Genomic DNA, 24,571 nt, shown 5'->3' with positions numbered 1-24,571 from the left:
CGTCCTCAATCACAACTCGCTCAAGGGACGAGGCCATGTAACCTTTTCACGATGATAATATATATTTTTTAATCCAAATAGCTTGCAGAAATACTTATGTGGCCGCCTCATCTATGTCAGCCATGCTGATCATGACCTGTCCCGGTGACCCTGATCGCGCCTGACCTGCCTTCCGTTTCCATTATACTCCTTCCATTTCCACTATACTCCTTCCGTTTCCACTATACTCCTTCCGTTTCCACTATACTCCTTCCGTTTCCACTATACTCCTTCCGTTTCCACTATACTCTCTCTCACACATACATACATTCTTCTCTTACATACACATATTTTCTTCAGAAATACATACATTCTATATATATATATGTATGTGTAAGGAGAATGTATGTGTGTGAGAGTAGAAATGTATGCATGTGTAAGGAGAATGTAAGTGTGTGAGAGTAGAAATGTATGCATGTGTAAGGAGAATGTATGTGTGTGTGAGAGTAGAAATGTATGCATGTGTAAGGAGAATGTAAGTGTGTGAAAGCAATAATATATGTATGTGTAAGGAGAATGTAAGTGTGTGAGAGTGCCAGAATGAATTATGGCTTGTACGGCCCCTCATAGAATCCCACTTTTCTCTCTGCTGCCCTCAGGCAAATGGTTACGCAGGATCCGATCACACACAAGCCAACTGAGGACAGCTTTTTCCCTCAGACTATCAGGCTGTTGAACACTCAGAACTGACACTTACACAGCACACCACTCTGTCCATACCATTCACTGTGCACTTTAACTCCACCACCACCACCACAATTTTTACCAACTGGACTTCAATGTAGCATGCACTGCACTTTAACACAATAATACTCTGCTAACATCTATTTACCTACCATTACATCTGCAACCACTCTATATACATTTGTGGATTATGTGTATTATGTTTGTATATTATTGTTTTATATAGTGTATATACTGTACATAAAAGTATACTGTTATTTGTAAAGTGTCTAAACGTGTATAATGTTATTTGTTAAATGTGTCAATTGTATTCTGCACTGTCTGGAGCATGCTCCCAAGCTTTTCACTCACCATGGCACACGTGCTGTTGGTGATGTGACAATAAAAGTGATTTGATTTTAGTAGTCACTCAGAGTCTCCAAGATACACTGTCTGGGTTAACATATGCTTGCTTGAATGTGAACAAGGTTTAATCAAAATGTCAATTCAGAGCAACTACAATCCCAAGAGTGTGTTTTAATTCACCGCTGCCTCGAGCCTGAACCCAGTCACAATGAGACCAAGTCTGTCTGTCTGTTTAATTTCGCCCCAGAGCCAAGAGAGGTGGACTGTGTTGGCTTTGGCACATGTTAGTCAGCATATGGTACTGCATGAGTTAGCCAAGCTGTGGATTCCCAACTGATCTAATTAATACTAGTTTTACATCCCTCACAAAAAGTTATAATAATAATAACAGTGCTAATGACTTCTCATTCAGGAAAAAATGGCCTTGGGTCAGTTTTCTGCAAACATTACCATTTGGCTAGCGAAGATGAGAGAATCTGAGCAATACCTTCTGAACTGTGAGACTGCCTGTCAGTAATCGCACCACTGGGTATATAGAGTGCTCAACCTTTAAATGTAAATATATATATTGCATTAGTTGAGTCATCGCAAGAGTAGGCACAGTTTTATGTTGTTATCGTTGGCCATTTTTGTGACCTCAGCAGAGATCTCTAGAATCAAACTGACATTCGTGTGACTCAATAAATAAGTTTACATGTGCTTTAAAAGTTTTATTTCTGTCAGGCAAAATAAATAATTAGTCATTTTAAAATGCCACATAAGCGCTTCAATGTAAATGAAATTATGCCAGTTGGATTTTGCAAAGTTGGGCTAATAGACCTAGATAATGCAAAGCTCATCTTCGTCTAGACTATATAAACATTAATCAGACTATGGGTGACCTTGGAGTGGTGTGCATGAAAAGAAGGAGGTATTTAATCCTCAAATATTTGAATACACATTGTCATGTATACTTACACGGATTGACTTCGCAAAAACCTGCTGTAAAGGTGCAAACTTTTGTGGACAAAAAGGTCTATTTTCAGTAGTGTAGTGATGTGTGAAGCACAGCTTACACAGAAGCCACTTTCAAACCAAGAAGCTTTCCATTGGTCAGTATTACGAATTTGACCAATTCGTTACAAAATCTGCATGGCGAAATCTTTCACCCTTATATACAATTCCTGATCGCATGGATTCACAGCAAAAATTTGGTGAACAACGGTAAATGTTACCACATTTTAACTGTGCATGCAAATGTACATGATGACTAGCAAGAACATTATAAGCTTTTAAGTAATGTTCACCAGGCCTACCTGATTTGCTAAAAGGCAGGTAGGTGTTTTAGTTGGAGTGGGATTAACGCTTGCAATACGTTTTCAATCAGTTGGCAGAGGCTTTTAGTTTTACTCTTCTTTGCACCTAGCTGCACATAACTAGCTATGGTGTGTCTTTTCATCCATTCAAACTGGCCTTTGCAAAAAGAATAGGTTAGAAAAACTGGAGCATTTTAGCTCTGCAACTCAGGTATGTGCCAGTTTCTGTTTTTTTTTTCACCTTCTCAGGGCCAAAAACACCTGGCAAGAGAGGGATTGAGAGCATTTTCTCACTATACTCTGAACAACTGTCCGTCGGAAGGATTAAAAAGGCAGGATTTGTAGGATTTTTTTTCCCCTGGCACCAAAATCTCCAAGAGGCCCCCACAGGCTAAATGTAAGCAACATTCCCAGACTTTCCAGAAGCGTCTGGAATCACCTAGCACCCATGTGCCCTTACCACTTAAACTGTCACAGATCAGGAGCTTCACTATTAATACACACCTATGAAAGGTCCTTAGTAGAGTACATTCCTTCTCTCACTCTTTAATACATATTTTGAGGAACCCAAGAACTTTACTGCCTCATATCATTTTGATACTTCTGGAGGACTGTTAATCTATTTTCTAAATTCAGCTGTTGATAATTCTTCAAAATTCTCACACTGTAAAATATTTGACCGTAAATTATAACACATATGCCGTCCTGATACAATGATAAATATTACTGTGAATTTATTTTCATCTCCCATGATTTTACAGGAGTTTAAGCGCCAGCATTCAGTCATGCACAATCTCTCTTCTGTGGCCTCTAGGCGTCTATGAACTGACAGTCTCTCTTTTTGAAATATGTTTTAAATAATTCCACAATATATTCAGAAAGGGTGGATTATTTTCTTCCCGTGACTCGGGTCCAAGCTCAACACACCTATGAAATCACGGCAAGGGAAAACGGTAACATCTAAAGCAAGATGCAGAAAAGTGAGGGCAAACTTGGTAAACAAGACACAACTCTTGTAAATACAGCTGAAATGGAAGAAGGAGAGCAAAAGAAAATGGGAGATGGAGGAAAAGGCCTGGCAAACTGCAAAATGGCCATATTTGCGCAAAAGTGACTTTTCAGATTATGCCTGTCGCATGACTTTATTTCCTTAAGCGCAGTGTTGTTGCCTGGACTCAAGTCAAGCATTTGATGTCCTCAACCACATACGCCCTAGACTTCAACAGTGCTCTTTTTAAAGCCAAATGTTAAGGGGAAAAAGAGCTAAGCTAGTTTTGTCAGCCAACAAGTACCTGCAATTCAAAAACTATAAAAGAAAACAACCTTGGCTAAGACAAGAATGGACAGAAACATTGGGTTAAGATGTATATACTTTCTCACTCACCACCCATCAAGTGGTGGTTAATGGTTACTTGGTCTTTGCCTTTGAAGTATGAGATTTCCATTTTTCTTTATGCTCATAATTTCTTGTCCATGCATTTCAGAGAAAATGTGTTAAACTACTAGTTTTACTTGTGGTCTACATTACTACGTTTGTAACTTGTTAGAAAAACGTATTTGAAGAAAACTGACTTTCATTTCATGGACAGCTTCACTTTAGCAAAACGGGCGTAGATGTTAAATTGAAGGCAAATATTGATAGCAGGTGGATCTCACAAGGTTTGGTTCTCACATGGGTCTACACAAATTTTGGTTGGTTAGCTTGTTAGCCCTTGCTGGTAAATGCTGAAACTACACCATTATGTGTGCAAAGCAAATCTCCATTCATGGGAGATTCAAACAAGATATAAATTGTAAATGTTAATGTAGATGATTTGCCCCTAACCAAATTTTTTGAGAGACTTGTAAAACCATGAAATTGACTTTAATATAATTTTTTTTCTTGTCTGCTCCCTTCAACATCAAGCTCATGCAACAGCAGAATAGTTGCTAGTGAAGGGATTGGGACTGTGTCCGTTTTTGTAGTGCCATCAGCCAGTAAGCACTGTCAGGACCTGCCAGTGCTGCCAGGCACTACTACAACCCTACATTTGCACTCACCACCAACAGTGAAATTATAGTCAAATAAGCTTGTCTAGTTTGCATTATGCAGCTGTTAACTGTGAATGATGAAAACCTTATTTTTTGGGAGCTGATTGACATCAATCTACTTTGAATCCTGAAACCTCAATCTGCTGTGTTCTGTTCAGCACCTGGACAAAAACAAGTTTCAGGAATAGGAGCCAAAGCAAGGCTAGTTTGTGGCTGATTACGCTCTGAAATCATTTGCACAATTATGCAAGCTATTTCCTCCAGGTCAGGGTCCTTAATTTTATCCTGCCTCAAGCAGTACTATCTAAAATTATTTTGCTAACAAATAAAACTTGAGCATTCTTCCAAACATTCTAATAGCCCATTTACAACGCTATAGAGGAATAGTGAGTATAGTTTGATTTAAACTCAAAAGTACCAGAAATTTGTACTGCTCAATGCAAATGCACTTGCACAAATGCAATAATATTCCCTATACATTCTTTTACCTCTCAATCTCTCTTTCAGTCCTTTGCATCGAAGCCTCTTCTCTCAGCTGTTCCAGTCTTCAGTTCACTGGGACTGATACAATATTTTCCTACCTCAATTAGCCAAGGGCCCGTTGACTAATTCTAACTGTTTTTGCACCTGAGAGTTTGGGAGCGGGAGTTGGAAAAAGTGAGAGGGAGAGTCAGTGTGGGGCTGTTTGGGCAACGCAGCAGTGTTGATGGACGCTGAGGGCTATGCAGAGGACAAGGTGGATAGCAGCAAAGCAAAATCAATGCAAAAAACATTTCTGATTCTGATATTTTGAGGAACCCAAGAACTTTACTGCCTCATATCATTTTGATACTTCTGGAGGACTGTTAATCTATTTTCTAAATTCAGCTGTTGATAATTCTTCAAAATTCTCACACTGTAAAATATTTGACCGTAAATTATAACACATATGCCGTCCTGATACAATGATAAATATTACTGTGAATTTATTTTCATCTCCCATGATTTTACAGGAGTTTAAGCGCCAGCATTCAGTCATGCACAATCTCTCTTCTGTGGCCTCTAGGCGTCTATGAACTGACAGTCTCTCTTTTTGAAATATGTTTTTAAATAATTCCACAATATATTCAGAAAGGGTGGATTATTTTCTTCCCGTGACTCGGGTCCAAGCTCAACACACCTATGAAATCACGGCAAGGGAAAACGGTAACATCTAAAGCAAGATGCAGAAAAGTGAGGGCAAACTTGGTAAACAAGACACAACTCTTGTAAATACAGCTGAAATGGAAGAAGGAGAGCAAAAGAAAATGGGAGATGGAGGAAAAGGCCTGGCAAACTGCAAAATGGCCATATTTGCGCAAAAGTGACTTTTCAGATTATGCCTGTCGCATGACTTTATTTCCTTAAGCGCAGTGTTGTTGCCTGGACTCAAGTCAAGCATTTGATGTCCTCAACCACATACGCCCTAGACTTCAACAGTGCTCTTTTTAAAGCCAAATGTTAAGGGGAAAAAGAGCTAAGCTAGTTTTGTCAGCCAACAAGTACCTGCAATTCAAAAACTATAAAAGAAAACAACCTTGGCTAAGACAAGAATGGACAGAAACATTGGGTTAAGATGTATATACTTTCTCACTCACCACCCATCAAGTGGTGGTTAAAGGTTACTTGGTCTTTGCCTTTGAAGTATGAGATTTCCATTTTTCTTTATGCTCATAATTTCTTGTCCATGCATTTCAGAGAAAATGTGTTAAACTACTAGTTTTACTTGTGGTCTACATTACTACGTTTGTAACTTGTTAGAAAAACGTATTTGAAGAAAACTGACTTTCATTTCATGGACAGCTTCACTTTAGCAAAACGGGCGTAGATGTTAAATTGAAGGCAAATATTGATAGCAGGTGGATCTCACAAGGTTTGGTTCTCACATGGGTCTACACAAATTTTGGTTGGTTAGCTTGTTAGCCCTTGCTGGTAAATGCTGAAACTACACCATTATGTGTGCAAAGCAAATCTCCATTCATGGGAGATTCAAACAAGATATAAATTGTAAATGTTAATGTAGATGATTTGCCCCTAACCAAATTTTTTGAGAGACTTGTAAAACCATGAAATTGACTTTAATATAATTTTTTTTCTTGTCTGCTCCCTTCAACATCAAGCTCATGCAACAGCAGAATAGTTGCTAGTGAAGGGATTGGGACTGTGTCCGTTTTTGTAGTGCCATCAGCCAGTAAGCACTGTCAGGACCTGCCAGTGCTGCCAGGCACTACTACAACCCTACATTTGCACTCACCACCAACAGTGAAATTATAGTCAAATAAGCTTGTCTAGTTTGCATTATGCAGCTGTTAACTGTGAATGATGAAAACCTTATTTTTTGGGAGCTGATTGACATCAATCTACTTTGAATCCTGAAACCTCAATCTGCTGTGTTCTGTTCAGCACCTGGACAAAAACAAGTTTCAGGAATAGGAGCCAAAGCAAGGCTAGTTTGTGGCTGATTACGCTCTGAAATCATTTGCACAATTATGCAAGCTATTTCCTCCAGGTCAGGGTCCTTAATTTTATCCTGCCTCAAGCAGTACTATCTAAAATTATTTTGCTAACAAATAAAACTTGAGCATTCTTCCAAACATTCTAATAGCCCATTTACAACGCTATAGAGGAATAGTGAGTATAGTTTGATTTAAACTCAAAAGTACCAGAAATTTGTACTGCTCAATGCAAATGCACTTGCACAAATGCAATAATATTCCCTATACATCTTTTACCTCTCAATCTCTCTTTCAGTCCTTTGCATCGAAGCCTCTTCTCTCAGCTGTTCCAGTCTTCAGTTCACTGGGACTGATACAATATTTTCCTACCTCAATTAGCCAAGGGCCCGTTGACTAATTCTAACTGTTTTTGCACCTGAGAGTTTGGGAGCAGGAGTTGGAAAAAGTGAGAGGGAGAGTCAGTGTGGGGCTGTTTGGGCAACGCAGCAGTGTTGATGGACGCTGAGGGCTATGCAGAGGACAAGGTGGATAGCAGCAAAGCAAAATCAATGCAAAAAACATTTCTGATTCTGAACTTGCTGAATTATGAAAACTGTATTTCAAAGCCCTTTTTGTGAAAATCTAAAATGTCCTCTACTAAAGGGAACCCTGGAAGGAAAGAGAAGGCAAGGAAAGGTAATACTGAGAAATTCTGCAAGGCTAGTAAATGCAGGATACCTTTCTGTAAAGGGGACCCTCTTTGCTAAAAAGGACCTTAATTCAGGGAAAGGAAATTAGAGAATGGTAAGTAAATGTGCAAGCAAATTGCTTCTGAGGGCTGTACAGTTTCATCCAGCTGTACCAAGTACAAGCATCTAAGCTGATCTGAGAGAGCCGTGGAGAGCAGAAACTTGTAAACAAATGTAATGCAACAGTTAAGATCTGCACAGTGGCAGACCAGTTCAAGCAACCTGCCTGGAAAAAAGTCTGACTCACTCTCTTTTGCAACAACACACACTTACACAACAGCCAGGGTCAACCCACTGTGATCTCCATGACCCAGACCAGTTAAATCATAAATTCAAACAAATGGAAAGCCCTGCTGAACCCTGACACAAGATGACATAGAGTAAAACTCCAGCTGGAAAAGTGGGATCAAACTGGGAGGCAGGGGAAAAGTGATTTGTAAGAAACATCTTGTTGATTTATCACTGCAGGGTTTCTAAAGACCAAATGCACCTGCTATTTCAAAATGAAATGCTAATCAAACATCCACAATTTTCAGTAAAATATTAAAGTGTCAAAGTATATACAAAACATTCAAAGAAAAAATTTGAAAAAGTTATACATTTAGGAGTACAACAGTTCTCCACTGAGGCACTACACTTAAAGGGAAATCTTTGTACCTTATTTATTCCTTAAGAGTTAAAAGTCGAACCTTAAAGGTACATTAATACTTTGATCTACTAATTTACACCTTTTAGAAGTAAAAAGTCATCATCCCTTTAATAGTACCGAACCAGTGACAAGCTGTTGTACCCCTAAAGGTATAACTTTTCTGACAGTGTACAGAGCATTTTAAGATTCTACAACAAAACATTTATGTTGAATACATGTTGAATTTGCATGATAATTTGACACTGTACCTAACTGCTGATTAAATTTAGTTGTGCTTACATTTTCTGATTAAAACTGAAGGATTTGCTATTTCGTTTTAAGCTAAATTCCCCTGCTTATTTCAATAAAGAAGTAAGTTTCTACCTCCGAGTAAAAAATAAAATAGGCCATAGACAAAGTGGGACATAAAGACACAATAACAAGAAGTCACAAGTAACAAGAACTAGTCACATTGTGAGATATATAAGTTGCAATTATAAGATATGACATTGCAATTAGGAGATATAAAGCTGCAATTATGGGAGATAAAGTAACAATTACTTTTTATATATTTTTTTTGTCTCTAGGGTGGTGACAGACTTCCATATTTCAGATCGTAGTATTTTGCGAGCCAGTATAACAGTGAAGGGCCTTCATTTTGCAATTACGTGTTTTGCGTATTACAAATCCTACCCAGCAACACCTTTGTACATACTCATAAAAGTCTGACCCTACGAGCAGAAGAATAAAAGAGCCATAAACCACAAGTGATAAGAGAGTCGATGGAAGATCATAAAAACCAAATGAGCCCCACTCCCTTTCTGCAGGGACACATGCATGGAGACAAACACTGGGCGTCTACTCACTGTCAGGGTAATTCTTCCGACGGGTGCCATCCACCTTGCCTGTCTTGTCGATGCAGAGAAAGAACTTGTTGGCAGAATAGAGGCGCCGAAGGCGGACGTCACCCTCGAGGTGGTTGTAGCTGCGCGTGTGCCGCTCCAGTGTCCACGAGCAGTTTGTGCCCTGTGTCAGTGCATGAAGGGGGTCATGCCCCAGTGCAGGTGGGCAACCTCCAAGAGAAGAGCAAGCCAGAAAGAGCAGGGATAGGCATAACAAGGGAAAAGGATAAGAAGGGAGGGCTGAGCCGGCAAAGGTGAGGTCAGAGTGGAGACCAGCGGTAGTAGGTGTCCATTTGCACATGATGGGTCAGACTCCCAAGGTGCACCTTGCACAAGTAGTCGGCATGATGCTGGCCTTCGCTGGGCACTCTGCCTCACACAGAACCCGTAAGCAGGAGCATGGGAAGAGAGGGTAAAAAAATCCTGAGTGACCAATTTCAAACTCAAGTGTATCACTTTAGTCTCTTAACCAGCTGTCTGTTGGTCTTGCTCTTCAGAATGATGAATGAGAACTTTGAAATTCCATCCCAAAGAAATGTCTCAATCTTGTTAGATTGTCCTGGAGTATCCAGGTCCCTCAGTCCAAGCTGGTAGAGTTGTGGGATCCTGTGTCCTGTGTGATGGCTGCACCTTGCAGGGCTCTCTCCTCTCAGCCAGGGGCAGAACAAGGTGAAATGTGAGGCTGTCTGACCCGTGCCTGTCAATGAGCTAGTTGAATGGGTGTATTTCAATGAGTGCCTGTGTGTCTGTGTAAGAGAAAGATTCAAAAAGACTACCAAGAGAAAGAGAGGGAGAGGATAAGATAGAGGGGGCAGTGAGAGTAAGTCTGACGGACTCAACAAGGCAGTAAAGCTGTAAATGGGTGTCTTTCTCTCTCTCACTCTCTGTGCCTTGCTGTCTGCCTGCTCTTTGGTGGGGTGGCTCAGTCCTTTCCTGCATTTTATTCAGGGCAGGGCTTGCATCTGGGGGACTGAGAGGAGATGGGTGGGGCCTGGATTATTCATAATCACTTTAAGTGAATGTCACTCTCAATATTGTTTACCTTTTATCGTACTGTCATTCATTTCCCTTCACAAAACTGATCATCCTCAGATGTGCCATATCACTTTACATCCCGCCCTGAACCAAAATAAACTGTTGCCATCACAAGTGATTTACAGCATCTGTGGAGGTTAATCATCAGGTAAATAATAGGTAACAAATACACTCAATTTAGTATGTACAGAAGTAAAGTTAAGGTCTTTATAACCACTTTAAAAATTGATAAATTTGAGCAGCGAAGATTAGGTCTCTCTTAATGGCACTTGTATGTGGACCAGACCTTCCCAATGGACATTTGAGTCAGCTTATGACCTGGTGAATATGATGCTGCAATTTTATTCATGAACAGCTGGGAGCCTAAAAAGTGCTAATTTTCTGATAGGACACCAAGTAAAATATTTACAACTACCTTGTTTATCTGTCTTCAAGATGTTGTGAGCTTTACTCAGATGAGTGGCATGCGGTGGCACATTTGTCTAAGCGAACCTCTGCTCTGAAACACTAACATACTTTTCATATGCTCCTGGTTTCAATGAAGTGTGCAGCCCAGGGGCAGAGGGTGAAAATATTCTTGAAGGTGTGTTTTACCAGGAAGAGTCAGTCACTTCTCACTTTGTAAACTAATAGGTCTCTGAAGCTTTAGCACTCATACTTAGCCTATAAAAGCCTATGGAGACAGCAGTCTGCAGTCTTTTTCAGCTCCCCGCAGTCATTCCCTTCTCCTTGGGAATTTCGGCCTTTAAGTTTCTTGCTACTGTACTTCAAAGCCTATTCTTTTTTTTCTAGTCTCATACATCTTAGTCCTTCATCCCCAATTAAACCTAACTGAAGTGGACCCCTACCTTTAATTTCTCTCCTCCCTGCCAACATTTATGCACCTCAAAAAAAGGGATGGCACAGAAAAGTACCCATCATTGTCATGCTGTGTGCTTCTACAGCTGGTTACGGTCTGAGAAAAAGCTGTAAAAGTGGATGCAGATTTAATTAGTGAAGCTTTCTAAGGCAGAATAACTATTACTTGCTCATACTTAATATTAGGGTTTTGAACAAACCCTTAACTGTAAGTATTAAACTTTGAGTTCATCCTGCTCTGTTAATTCTACAGACATGTGTAATACCTCCGATCATAGTTAATTCAGGAGAGGCATTACTTTTCTAAACAATGAGTTAGGTGATTTATGATTGCTGGATTACCTGAGCTGTATCTAAGGACCAGAAAATTCACAGATAGAAACTTGGAGATGGGCTATTTTGACTTTGACCACAGAGAAATTAACAAAATCACTGCAGCAACCACATAGCAATGCTCTTAAAACTGCTCAGAACATCTTAGGAACCAGATAGCAATGCCCTGAACAACTCCCAAAAACCTAGAAGTTGGCAGGTTTTGCTGCCAGCACCAGCGCCATTTTTTCAGATAATTTCAAAACTTCGAAAGTCTCAAAAAGAATGTCCAAATAATATTGATTTTCGAATTCAGCACATCTAGGTCATAACAGAAATTTGGAGTTCAGAAACAGGAAAGTCACCAGATAGCATATTTCAAGTGAACACTGACAATACTGTATAGACAAACAAATGGACTGTTACTTTTTAAAGAAAAAAAGATTGCGGACTTTCATCATTAGCGATAATCAAAGAGAGATGTGTCTCAGATGTGGGAGATATTTGCTACTAATTATAGAAACTCAAACAAATCTGCCTTCAAGTGCTATGAGGATATTATTATAATTTTTTTTTATATTTTAAGCATAGTCTCTGAATTATTAGTACTGACAGGTGTGGAGAGATTTTCCTAAATGTGTTGCATGAGGGTATGCTAACCCTCTCAATGTGGTTGTAAAATACACCTAGCATTGGTATGTTTAGAAGACTAAAATCAGAGCGAGAATTTTTCTCTTTCCAGAATTTTTTACTGTCCTTTTTCCAAAACCTCAACTCATACTTGCATGAAGCATTGACTAATCAAGTGCACATTTTAAAAGCAGCTCCTACTCCTAAAAACAAAGAAACACACCCTTCATATAGGTGTGCAAAGAAGTCTGAATATCAGAGTCCCAGTGAATGGAGCCTTGTCCTGAAGTTATTTTCAGGGTCTTGTATGGCTCTCTTCTCTCCTTTTGTTGAGAGCCAGTCACCCAGTAATGACTGTCACACCAGAGCTTGAAACATCAAATGGTCCTGTCAGAAAGGTGACCCTGTGAACCGTATCGACAAAAAACGTCTGATCTCCACCTACTAGATACGCACAACTTGCTTTGATGACTGCCATCGAACTGTCGATGTAAATGTTTTACTGACTTATTTCAGAATTTAAAAAGATTTCAGAGAGCCTGGTTACATGATGGTAAATAGCCCAATTGGGGTCAATAAGATTTTTAATGCAGTTATTTCATTAAAAATACAGTAAACACTAATTTATTCCTGTGATGGCGAAGCTGAATTTTCAGCAACCATCTCCGTGTCACATGATCAATGCAGAAATCATTCTAATAAGCACTGAATCAGGGTGCACCGCTCAAGAAACATTGTTATTATCAATATTGACAGTAGTGGTAATATTTTTTGTGGAAGGATTCTTTGATGAATAGATAGTTGAGAAGAACAGTGTTTATTTGAAATATAATTTTTTATAACAATATAAGTCTTTACTGTTACCTTTGATCAATTTAATGCATCCTTGCTGAATGAAAGATCTTAGTGATCCCAACTTTATTTGTTACTCTCATCATCTGTTTCCATTTTTCATTTAACATTATGATACAAAGATCTAAATAGTGAGAAGTTCAGTCAGCCAAACATCTAAAAAAAAAGTAATGACAGCTTTACTGTTCAAATGACAACACGCATCCACAGATGTATTTAATGTATTTACAGTTGTGCTCAGAATTATTCATACCTTTGGTAAATATGATCAAAGAAGGCTGTGAAAATTAATCTGTATCATCAATCCTTTAGATATTTTATTTTAAAAATTTACTAAAATCGAACCTTTCATTGGAGAATAAGAATTTAAAATGGGAGAGAAATCTTATTATGAAATAAATGTTTTTCTCTAATACACATTGGTCACAATTAATCATACCCTTTTATCCAATACTTTTTGCAACCTCCTTTTGCCAAGAGAACAGCTCTGAGTTTTCACCTATAATGCCTGAAGAGTTTAGAGAACATCTGACAGGAGATCAGAGACCATTCCTTCATACAGAATCTCTCCAGACTCTTCAGATTTCCAGCTGCATTTTGATGCTTCTCCTCTTCAGTTCACCACACACATTTTCTATAGGGTTCAGCTCAGGGAACTGGGTTGACCAGGGCAGAAGCTTGGTTTTGTTCTCAGTGACCCATTTTTGTTTTGATTTTGATGTTTGTTTGTGGATCATTGTCCTGTTGGAAGATCCAACCATGGCCCATTATAAGATTTCTAGCATGGACAGTCAGTTTTTAATTTTTTATCCATTGTTATTTTATAGAATCCATTATGCCATCTATCTGAACAAGATAGATGACCTTTCTGACCCAAAGACGCAACTATTTTCTGCAGTTCTCCAGCTGTGATCCTTGGGAGTCTTTTGTCCACTCAAACTCTCCTCCTCACCATGTATTAGAACGATATAGACACACGTCCTCTTACTGTATTAGAGAAACATATTTATTTCATAATGTGATTTTCCCCCACTTTCACTTTTTTTTTTTTACTTTAATTAAAGGTTAAATTTTTTTTTTTTTTTCTTTAATTAAAGGTTAGATTTTTTTTTTTTTTTTTTTTGAATGACGTGGATAAACAATGCAGATTTATTTTGACAGCATTCTTTGATCATATTTACCAAGGGTATGGGTAATTTTGAGCACAACTGTAAATATTAATAGGCCTACAAAATATTACCTAGGCCTAAATCACTCAAACACACAGAAAATAGCGTATTTACCTACAAATATCAAGTTTCATGCATCACAGAACAAAGAAAGATGGCACATAAAGTCGAAAAGTTAAAAAATGAAGGACACGTTTGTGTACCCTACCCTTTCTTGGCAAAGTTCGCCATCTACTGTACAGTTTCTAACCAATACAGGCATTTTTAAAACACACATCATTTCGTTCAAATAAATCGTTTAATATCTTAAAACTTAAATGAAATTGGTCTCGACATTTTTTTATATTTTAAATATTTTATATACAAACAAAAGCTGTCAAACTGAGCCTTCACCAATAGAAAAATGCTACTTTAGTACATCTTTTTATTATACTAAACATAAGTATATTTAGTAAAATAAAGAGATTTAACAAGTGAATTTAGGTTGAAAACAACTTTGATACCTTAACAAGGTTTTTGTAGCTGATTACATATTAAAAAGTCGACTTGTCCCCTATTTTCCTCTTGCGTTAAGAACATTTCCTAAAGCTTAACTTATATGAAATAAGTGATTACATGTCAATGAAATACAGTTTACATGAGATGTACAGTACTAGCAGGTGTTTCATCCTACCTCAAGATGAAATTTGGTCATCTGCTCGTTGCTCTTTGATGTCTAAACTCCTCGTATCGCCTATGAACTAGTCAGGTCTGAACAAAATGGCGGCCTTCTGCACCGGAGAACGCGGTGTTTCAAAACTATCATAACAACATGTCACTTTTGAGACTGGGCGCCTATTCAGCTGCTTTAACTCGCAGTTTTGCGGTTGACAGAAGTGTCCAGAGATTTATGAATGGCGATTATTGCCACCTGTGTCTCAGAATACGTAGTAATGGAGAGAGACAAATACAAGGTAACGTAATGAAACAGTGTTATTGTCATGCTGCCGTCTGTCTTGTCCTTCAAATCACATTAAGCATGCTATGTCTCATTTTGTATTCCAGCACCAAATACAAACAGTAGAGTTGGTAAGCTTTTTAGGTAACCGTTTTATCTGTCATTTTTCAGACAAAACATGGGCTACAATTTACCAAAGACACTATTCAGCCATCCCTAAGAAGGAAGATGGGAAGAAAAGATTCTGTGAACAGTCTCAGTTGTTGGACGGTATGATATATTTTCACTTATGATTATGTATCTAATGTTAATACATTAGTGTTAGTACATTGATGTTATAAGAGAACAACTGAATTTTTCTTTTTTTTTTCAAAGAGCAAATTGGCTGTATGATTTTTGGTTGGGTAATATCTATTTAATTTTCATTTCAAGCTAAGCCGGTTTTATTTATGCAGCGCTTTTCACAGTACAGACCCTTTCAAAGCATTCCAGCAATTAAGAATTGCTATATAGTGTATATATTATCTGAGTTTATGTATGCAAATAAAGTTGTATACTTACTTGCTTGAAAAACCCTTTTCATCTTTGATGCTTATATTGCTTTATGTGAGTGTACTGTATGTATGTGGGTGACGCTGAATGTACTTTAAAAATATTACTGGGTGATGATGAAGTTTACAATATGTGTTGATATAAACAATCAAGCAGGTGAGAAAAATAAAAAAAATTAAACTTGAAATTATTTAATTTAATATACATTAATAGAAGTTCATTGTTAAGTAAAATAAAGGTGCATAATACTGTCATGTGCACTACAGTTTTCTCTTAAAAAATTTTTCACAGTTCTGGAGGCCAGAATCCAACAGCTGCAATCTGACGCCGTTGTAGACGTCAAACATTCAAAGGTGCAAATCATCAAAATGCAGCAGAAAATACAGAAAACATCACCTGGGAATAGTCAAAAGAACTTGCCAGGAGAAAAAGCAGAAATGCTTAAAAGTGGGCCCTCTGCAAAAAAAGGTGGAACGGAAGGCGTCGGGCCTTCCAAAACTCACGCAAGTCGCTGGATGGAGAAACTCAAGCGTGAAAAGTGGATTAATCCCAAAAAACAAACTTCACATAGAATGCACGACAAGACAGTTGTGGGTAAAAACAGCAAAGGGAGTTCAATGCGTCCTGGTACATCTACAAAGACCATCACAACAGGCAAAAGAAGTGAGACAAAAACTAAAGGAGAAGACTCCAAAACCTCTGCGTCTACCACGACATCCTCCAAAATCAGTGCTGTGCAAAAAAAGTCTAAAAAGAAGGTTTCGAGAGTCTCAGAAAGTTTAGCCGTCAGGTTTCCAGGAGTGCAAAAGATCTCCAACAGTAAAGGTGGCTGTGTTTCTGAAATGTCTGCACAAGAGAAACTGGCAGATAAAGAATTTGATGAGATAGAGGAGCTTGATGTAGACATCGAAATCGACCAGCAGAGCTCGAGTGCTCCTGAAAGGCTTCTGGAGGATAAGGAAGGAAACCGCTATGGAGATCCTCAGCTCAGAATCCGCTGTTACTTGGAGGCGTGTGTTTTCATCGATGATGTAGCTAGAGCTCAGAGCTGCCTACTTTCTCATCATCGTCAATTATCCAAACGAATGCACTTGTCTATCAGCGCCTACAACATCGTGATGAGGATGTGGGCCAAAAGAGTATGTATTAAGCATCTCTCTTTTTACATTATATTACAATTTTTTAATCAAGAATATAGTAAACAAATTACAAAACGAAATAAATGAAAATATAGTAAACAAATGCAACTGTCAGTGCATACAACATCTTGATGATGATCCATTTGTATCTCTTTTTACAAATTTTTGATCAAAAATATAATAAAAAATTAATACTGCAGAAATATTTCAAATTTAAATTGCAGTTTTTTTTTTTATAGATTATAAAATGTCATTTATTCCTGTAGCGGCAATGCAAAATTTTCAGCAGACATTACTTCAGTCTTCAGTGTCACATGATCCCTCAGAATTCATTCTGATGTTTGGAGACATTTCTTCTTATTTACAGTCTTAAAAACAGTTGTGCTGCTTAATGTTTTCATGAAAATTGTGACACATTTTTTTCGGAATTATGTGATGACTATACATTTCAAAAGAACAGCATTTATAATTACGAAAGTATAATAAATTTTTTTTTTTTTTAATCATCCCAAACTTTTGAATGCTAGGTATGTCAGAATCCAGTATCTCTTAAACATTGTATTCAAATATTTAACAAATATTTTTTTTTTTTAGTTTTGCCTGTTATTTTTCTTTAGTCTTAAATTTAATATTTTTCCTTTTATTGAATTATTATTTTTTTCAAATAATTGCTCATTATTTTTTTAGTGTATTGATTGTTCTATTACCCTTTTAGTCTTACATTATTTTTCAGGATGTTTCAGTATTTTGCTTGTTCCTTTCCCTTCAGCTGTACATGTTTTAGAATTTTCCATTTCAAAATTATTCTATCATTTATTTTAGCATTTTGCTTGCTTGTTCCGAATACTTTTTAAGTAGTGTTCTGTTATACTCTATTTAAAGCCATTTTTAACTGTGCTTTGCAGGGTTCCTTCAATCACATTCGTCGCTTGTTCGTTCTGATTGAAGAAGCAGGTCTGAAACCCAACGTTGTGTCTTACAGTGCTGCTCTGGAGTGCATAGGCCGCATGCCTGAGTGTCAGACATGGATCATTAAAAGGTAAAAACTTACTTCATTTATGTACTTCAGTGTATTCCAATCACATAGGTGAATCCAATAGATGGTGCATCACTAGTTTGGCAGGAGGAGGTTTCTTAAAGCTTTTTACCACGTCACATGAATGCTATCGGTATCATTAATCTCAGAAATACATTATATGGTCATTTTTTGCTCCAAGATCAAAAGAAAAAAAAAATATATATATAATTTTGGGTTGAAATATGACCCGGAAGAGCTTTTGGAACAGTTAGAAATGTACAATGGTGACAATCATTCTGTTTTAAAATATTCAATAGCAATATGACTGTCACATTGTTTAATGGATTGACAGTTCCAGACTGTGTCTCTGGGTGTCAGTGTTGCAGTGTGCAGGAATTCATGCGTATCAAAGACTCCTGCATTCTCTTTAGATTCCCTATAAGAATCCAAATTAAATTGATAAACATGCAAATTCGTAATGCTTTTATATATGTATATATATATATATATATACATACATATGCTCTTTTTATGAATGCATCCTCCATGAGCCGATCCATTCATCCATAGCACTATAGGATTATTCTGAGCCTGCCTTGACTGTGTCCAAAAATAGAAATTCAAATTGTGGTCATTCATCTAAAGAGCATTAACTCAGTGGACCGCCATTTTCTCTCTGGTCATCTATTTGTTTTGTGTGCTGCTCATCTCCGGGTGGAAGAATTTAGCAGATGAACACCTCCTCACTTGCATTTATACGAGGAGATCCTTCACAGAATGAGGCCAGATCAAAAAAAACTGTTATTTTGGTGTGTGTTTTTTGTTTCTTGCCTCACTTTTACATTGTCACATATATTAAATTGTCATTAGGGCTGTCACTTTTTAATTTAGTATAATTATTTATTAAAATATTTAATTAAACATTTCTGTGTTTTAATATGTATTCGAATATATAACAAATATCTTTGAATTTAATTGTCTTTATTTCTCGGCAAGCATTTATAATCCAAATGCATTTGTGATTTATTTTTTATGAATTAGTCAGTAATTAATACGATTTGAAATTCATTCTACTATGGAACACAAAAGTAGATATTTTGAAACCTGTCTCAGTGTTTCAAAATGCTCAAAATATCTCAAATGTTGTTTTGGACCCCATTGACTTTCCTTGTATATAGACAAAAACTGTTGCAAATTTTTTTTTCTCAATCTTTTTGAAATAAATGTATACTTTTATTGAGCAAAGATGCATTCAATGGATCAAAAGTGAATGTTCCTAAGATTTCTATTTCAAATTTCATCAAATTAATACGATTTGAAATTCATTCTACTATGGAACACAAAAGTAGATATTTTGAAACCTGTCTCAGTGTTTCAAAATGCTCAAAATATCTCAAATGTTGTTTTGGACCCCATTGACTTTCCTTGTATATAGACAAAAACTGTTGCGAATGTTTTTCTCAATCTTTTTGAAATAAATGTATACTTTTATTGAGCAAAGATGCGTTCAATGGATCAAAAGTGAATGTTCCTAAGATTTCTATTTCAAATTTCATCAAAGAATCCTCAAAAACATGTATCACATTTTCCACCGAAATATCAAGCAGCACAACAGTTTTCAACATTATCATTATTACTAATAACTGTTTCTTGCACATAAGTTAACTTATCAGAATAAGTTCTGAAGGATCACGTGAATAACTGCTAAAAATTCAGCTTTTCCATCACAGGAATAAATTACATTTTAAAATACGTCAAATAGAAAACAGCTATGCTAAATTGTAAAATTATTTCACAATATTTCTATTTTTACTGTATTTTTGATTAAGTAAATGCAGACTTGGGAAGTTTAAGAGACTTCTTTTAAAAACATAAATCACCCATGGTTGCAAAAAGTTTTTGAGCGTTAGTGTATGTTTTAATTTGGACGCAACTGCTAAACATCTTAAAATGATTCACGTTGGTTTTAAATCCACCAGACAGTTGTGCCCTTTGTGCTCCATCTTTAGCAGTTTGTTTGTTACCACACTGTAACCGTTTTAAGTGATCTAATTGATTGTATTAGGCTTTTGTGCGTCTGTAAAGCCTAATGCAAAGTATCTGCATTTGATTAGTGCTAAAGGTGACTGCTGAGGCAAATATGGTGCCGCCCAATGACAGCACAGAGGGGCAGGTGCAGGGTGTCTTGTGGCAGCTGGTTGGGCGATCGATCACTGTAAGCTGATGGCAAACACACACTGTTGTGCAGTGGAAGTCTTCTTTCTACAAGCCCCAGAGGAGCCTATTTTTTACCCATCTGTCTCTCCTTTGTTCTCCTTGCCACAGTTTCAGTTTGTCTTTCAGCTCTCATGCGGCACGGTTGTTGCATCTTTCGCTGCAATCCGAGCTTGTCGTCTTCTTTGCACATTTGGTTTCAAATCACGATCTTTAGGACCAGCCGTTCACTGTTGTTTTGATTGTAATGACAGTGTAGTCAGTAGCCGGTAATGTAAGCATCATCATAATCCTAAGAGCTGTCAGTGTGGAAAGAATAGATTAAAACCTGGAAATTTTGACATCTTGACCTCACAAGGTGCAACTGAAAACCTTGTGAAGACTTACAGAAAACGTTTGACCTCTGTCATTGCCAACAAAGGGTATATAACAAAGTATTGAGATGAAATTTTGTAATTGACCAAATACTTATTTTCCACCATAATTTGCAAATAAATTCTTTAAAAATCCTACAATGTGATTTTCTGGATTTTTTTTTCTCATTTTGTCTCTCATAGTTGAGGTATACCTATGATGAAAATTACAGGCCTCTCTCATCTTTTTAAGTGGGAGAACTTGCACAATTGGTGGCTGACTAAATACTTTTTTTCCCCACTGTATGTTTTAATTTGGACGCAACTGCTAAACATCTTAAAATGATTCACGTTGGTTTTAAATCCACCAGACAGTTGTGCCCTTTGTGCTCCATCTTTAGCAGTTTGTTTGTTACCACACTGTAACGGTTTTAAGTGATCTAATTGATTGTGTTCAGCTTTTGTGCGTCTGTAAAGCCTAATGCAAAGTATCTGCATTTGATTAGTGCTAAAGGTGACTGCTGAGGCAAATATGGTGCCGCCCAATGACAGCACAGAGGGGCAGGTGCAGGGTGTCTTGTGGCAGCTGGTTGGGCGATCGATCACTGTAAGCTGATGGCAAACACACACTGTTGTGCAGTGGAAGTCTTCTTTCTACAAGCCCCAGAGGAGCCTATTTTTTACCCATCTGTCTCTCCTTTGTTCTCCTTGCCACAGTTTCAGTTTGTCTTTCAGCTCTCATTCGGCACGGTTGTTGCATCTTTCGCTGCAATCCGAGCTTGTCGTCTTCTTTGCACATTTGGTTTCAAATCACGATCTTTAGGACCAGCCGTTCACTGTTGTTTTGATTGTAATGACAGTGTAGTCAGTAGCCGGTAATGTAAGCATCATCATAACCCTAAGAGCTGTCAGTGTGGAAAGAATAGATTAAAACCTGGAAATTTTGACATCTTGACCTCACAAGGTGCAAATGTCCGAAATTGCTGACTCTAGTGTTCTCAAACGATTAATCGCGATTAATCGCATCTAGAATAAAAGTTTTTGTTTACATAATATGTGTGTGTACTGTGTATATTTATTATGTGTATATATAAATACACACACATGCAGGTATATATTTAAGAAAAAAATTATATTTGTATATTAAATATATTTATATATAATATAAATATATTTAATATATTTATATATAATATAAGTTATATAAAATATCAATATATACATGTAAATATTTTCAAAATGTATACTGAATGAGTGTGTGTGTATATATATATATACAATATACACAATACACACACATTATGTACACAAAAACTTTTATTTTGGATGCGATTAATCGCGATTAATCGTTCAACAGCACTAGCTGACTTGTTCACTTTATGGTGAATGTTACGTAGTTTACTGTAGGACAAAAAAATAATTGAATTTGGATGGACACAAAATATTGTTTTGCCTGAATCACAAACCTAATCTGACCATTCACACTGAAAGCATTTGAATCTGAATTCACACCACATGTGTTTGGATTCGGTTTTGTAAACGTTCAACCTATAAATGGCCAATGTTATAATTCAGTACAATTTTGCCTAAATAAATGAAAAACAAAACAGTTAAAAACTAAAGTCAATTGGTATTAAGTGCTACAAGTGAATTTAGGCAAATTACAAAATATATTTATTATGTGTATATATAAATACACACACATGCAGGTATATATTTAAGAAAAATTTTATATTTGTATATTAAATATATTTATATATAATATAAGTTATATAAAATATCAATATATACATGTAAATATTTTCAAAATGTATACTGAATGAGTGTGTGTGTATATATATATATACAATATACACAATACACACACATTATGTACACAAAAACTTTTATTTTGGATGCGATTAATCGTTCAACAGCACTAGCTGACTTGTTCACTTTATGGTGAATGTTGCGTAGTTTACTGTAGGACAAAAAAATAATTGAATTTGGATGGACACAAAATATTGTTTTGCCTGAATCACAAACCTAATCTGACCATTCACACTGAAAGCATTTGAATCTGAATTCACACCACATGTGTTTGGATTCGGTTTTGTAAACGTTCAACCTATAAATGGCCAATGTTATAATTCAGTACAATTTTGCCTAAATAAATGAAAAACAAAACAGTTAAAAACTAAAGTCAATTGGTATTAAGTGCTACAAGTGAATTTAGGCAAATTACAAAATTATAATGTACCAGCAATGTTATTGTTAACTAGATGATTAAAATTGTTAAAACAATTTTCATTTATTGAAATAAAGCTGAAATAAAAATATAGATACAATGAAAAATGAAACTTAGAAAATGTTGCCTAAAATACTCAAACTTAAATCATTATCAAATAAATGAAAGCTAAATAAAAAAATTAAAAAAAAATTAAAAGCAAAACTTATGATAACCACATAAAAAATTACTGAAGTGTACACTGATTTTAAAATGAAAACAATAATAGTGAAGAAAATCAGTAGAAAATAAGTAGAAAATAATAATATATAAATAATAGTGCTGTCAAAAGATTTATCGCATCCAAAATAAGTTTTTGTTTACATAATAAATGTGTGTACTGTGTATGTTTAATATGTATATACAAATACACACATACCCAGTATATAGTTAGAAAATATTTACATGTATATATTTATATTCATATAATTTATATTATATATAAATATTTTAATATATAAACATAACATATTTTTGTGTGTGTATTTATATATACACAATAAATATACACGGTACACACTCATTTATTATGTAAACAAAAACTTTTATTTTGGATGCAATTAATTGCGATTAATCGATTTACAGCCCTAATAAATAATACTAAAAGAATACCTAATGTATGAAAAATGTATGTACATTTTGACATTTGCTAAGGATTACATTTAACAGTGTTATTAAATTATTAGTGTTTTAATGATCGACTTCAAATGAGTGTTAGATAAATGAAAAAATCTGGGAATGAACGTATTCGAACGAACATCGTTTGGCAAATGCAACGAAAGCAGCGTTTTGAACGCTCTACAGAAAGCCTAACTCTCACCAACCTCTATATTTATCAGCTTCCTTTGTCCCCAACAAGAGATCAGCCTTTAAAAGAATGCTTCAGGATTACCGTGATATAGTTTTCCACCTCTCCTAATTGCATCTGCATCAGCTGAGGGTTTAACATTTACAAGAGTATTGAATGCATGCAGCCCTCAGGAGGTAATGATGCGATTGTTCCTCTGTCAGGCACAAGATGGGAAGGGTAAAGGCATGTCTTTCTCAAGGCCTCACGTTGCCCTGGATGGCTTCATCTGCTCGGTGTGCACACACTAGAGGGCACTGATGACGCATCATCTATGCATTTCACTCCCAAAGAAGCCTGTTGCTTTGGAAACCATCACTGCATTCTCAGAGGTTTAGGAATAGCCCAGTCTGTCCTGCAGCCTCCCAGTAATGTAAAATATCTCCTTACAGAATAAATGTGCTTAAACCACTAGTTTACAGCTAGTACCGCGGCGCTGTTGAATTCATGATTCTGATTGGTTGATAGAATACGTAGTTCCAGGTTTGTTGAATTTATTACAGTTCTGTATTTTGTTCTTTCTGAGCTAGAAATAGGAGCTTGGACTGTTACTTAAAGAAATAGTGCCCCCAAAATTTACTAAAGATTCACTCACCCTGAGGTCATCCAAGATGTAGATGGGTTTGTTGTCTTACAGTGAATGGGTGCCGTCAGAATGAGAGTCTAAACAGCGGATAAAAACATCACAAAAATCCACACCACTCCAGTCAATCAATTAACATCTTGTTCACCAAAATGCGAAGTGTCTGTGATCAAATCTATCATGAAGTTGTCTTTAACTTCAAACTTCTGGCCAAAATACAAGTCCATAATCTAATATTGTTTCCTTTAGTGAAAAAGTTGTCTGGTCTGAATCAGAAGAGATATATGCACAGATCAAACACTGTTTATAAGCGAAAACAGTCCAAAACCGTTCTAAACAAATGTGTTTGTGGATATGAGAGGACAACTACGGTGGCCGAGAAGTGCAAAGCAAATCACAATTCTGAAAACAAAATAACAAATTACAAACGTCAAAAAGTCTAAATAACTAAATAACAATTCAGAAAGCACAACAACAATTCAGAAAACATTATAACAAGTCAGAAAGCACAACGACAATTCAGGCAAACCGGAAAAGGTAGGTATAGTTTGAGACAGCGCGGTTGGTTTGGGATTACTCACCGCTGACTGGACGAGACATCTGTCAATCAAAAAATACGGAATGTATATTTACATTAAGTTAAAAGTGGCTGTAAAACATCAGCTCCGGTGGTGCAGATG

General features: G+C 36.6%; 2 protein-coding genes across 2 annotated transcripts in view; one reads left to right on the top strand and one right to left on the bottom strand.

The window, feature by feature from the left end:
- The window catches only part of LOC107569044 (fibroblast growth factor 10-like), a 29,582-nt gene extending 19,993 nt beyond the window's left edge, over positions 1–9,589 (bottom strand). The window contains exons 1-2 of the mRNA XM_016255044.1: positions 9,087–9,589; positions 2,026–2,049 (exon numbers count right to left, since the gene is read on the bottom strand). Of these exons, the coding sequence (XP_016110530.1) occupies positions 2,026–2,049; positions 9,087–9,427 (365 nt within the window). The 5' untranslated portion in view covers positions 9,428–9,589. The remainder of the gene's footprint in view (positions 1–2,025; positions 2,050–9,086) is intronic.
- A 5,061-nt stretch (positions 9,590–14,650) lies between these two features.
- LOC107569035 (DNA-directed RNA polymerase, mitochondrial-like) overlaps positions 14,651–24,571 on the top strand; it is a 48,160-nt gene continuing 38,239 nt past the window's right edge. The window contains exons 1-4 of the mRNA XM_016255034.1: positions 14,651–14,935; positions 15,091–15,189; positions 15,763–16,610; positions 17,516–17,649. Of these exons, the coding sequence (XP_016110520.1) occupies positions 14,794–14,935; positions 15,091–15,189; positions 15,763–16,610; positions 17,516–17,649 (1,223 nt within the window). The 5' untranslated portion in view covers positions 14,651–14,793. The remainder of the gene's footprint in view (positions 14,936–15,090; positions 15,190–15,762; positions 16,611–17,515; positions 17,650–24,571) is intronic.

Source organism: Sinocyclocheilus grahami, unplaced genomic scaffold, assembly GCF_001515645.1.
Source record: "Sinocyclocheilus grahami isolate Dianchi unplaced genomic scaffold, SAMN03320097.WGS_v1.1 scaffold1305.1, whole genome shotgun sequence".
NCBI lineage: Eukaryota > Metazoa > Chordata > Actinopteri > Cypriniformes > Cyprinidae > Sinocyclocheilus > Sinocyclocheilus grahami.
This window is presented reverse-complemented; position numbering and strand designations above follow the sequence as displayed.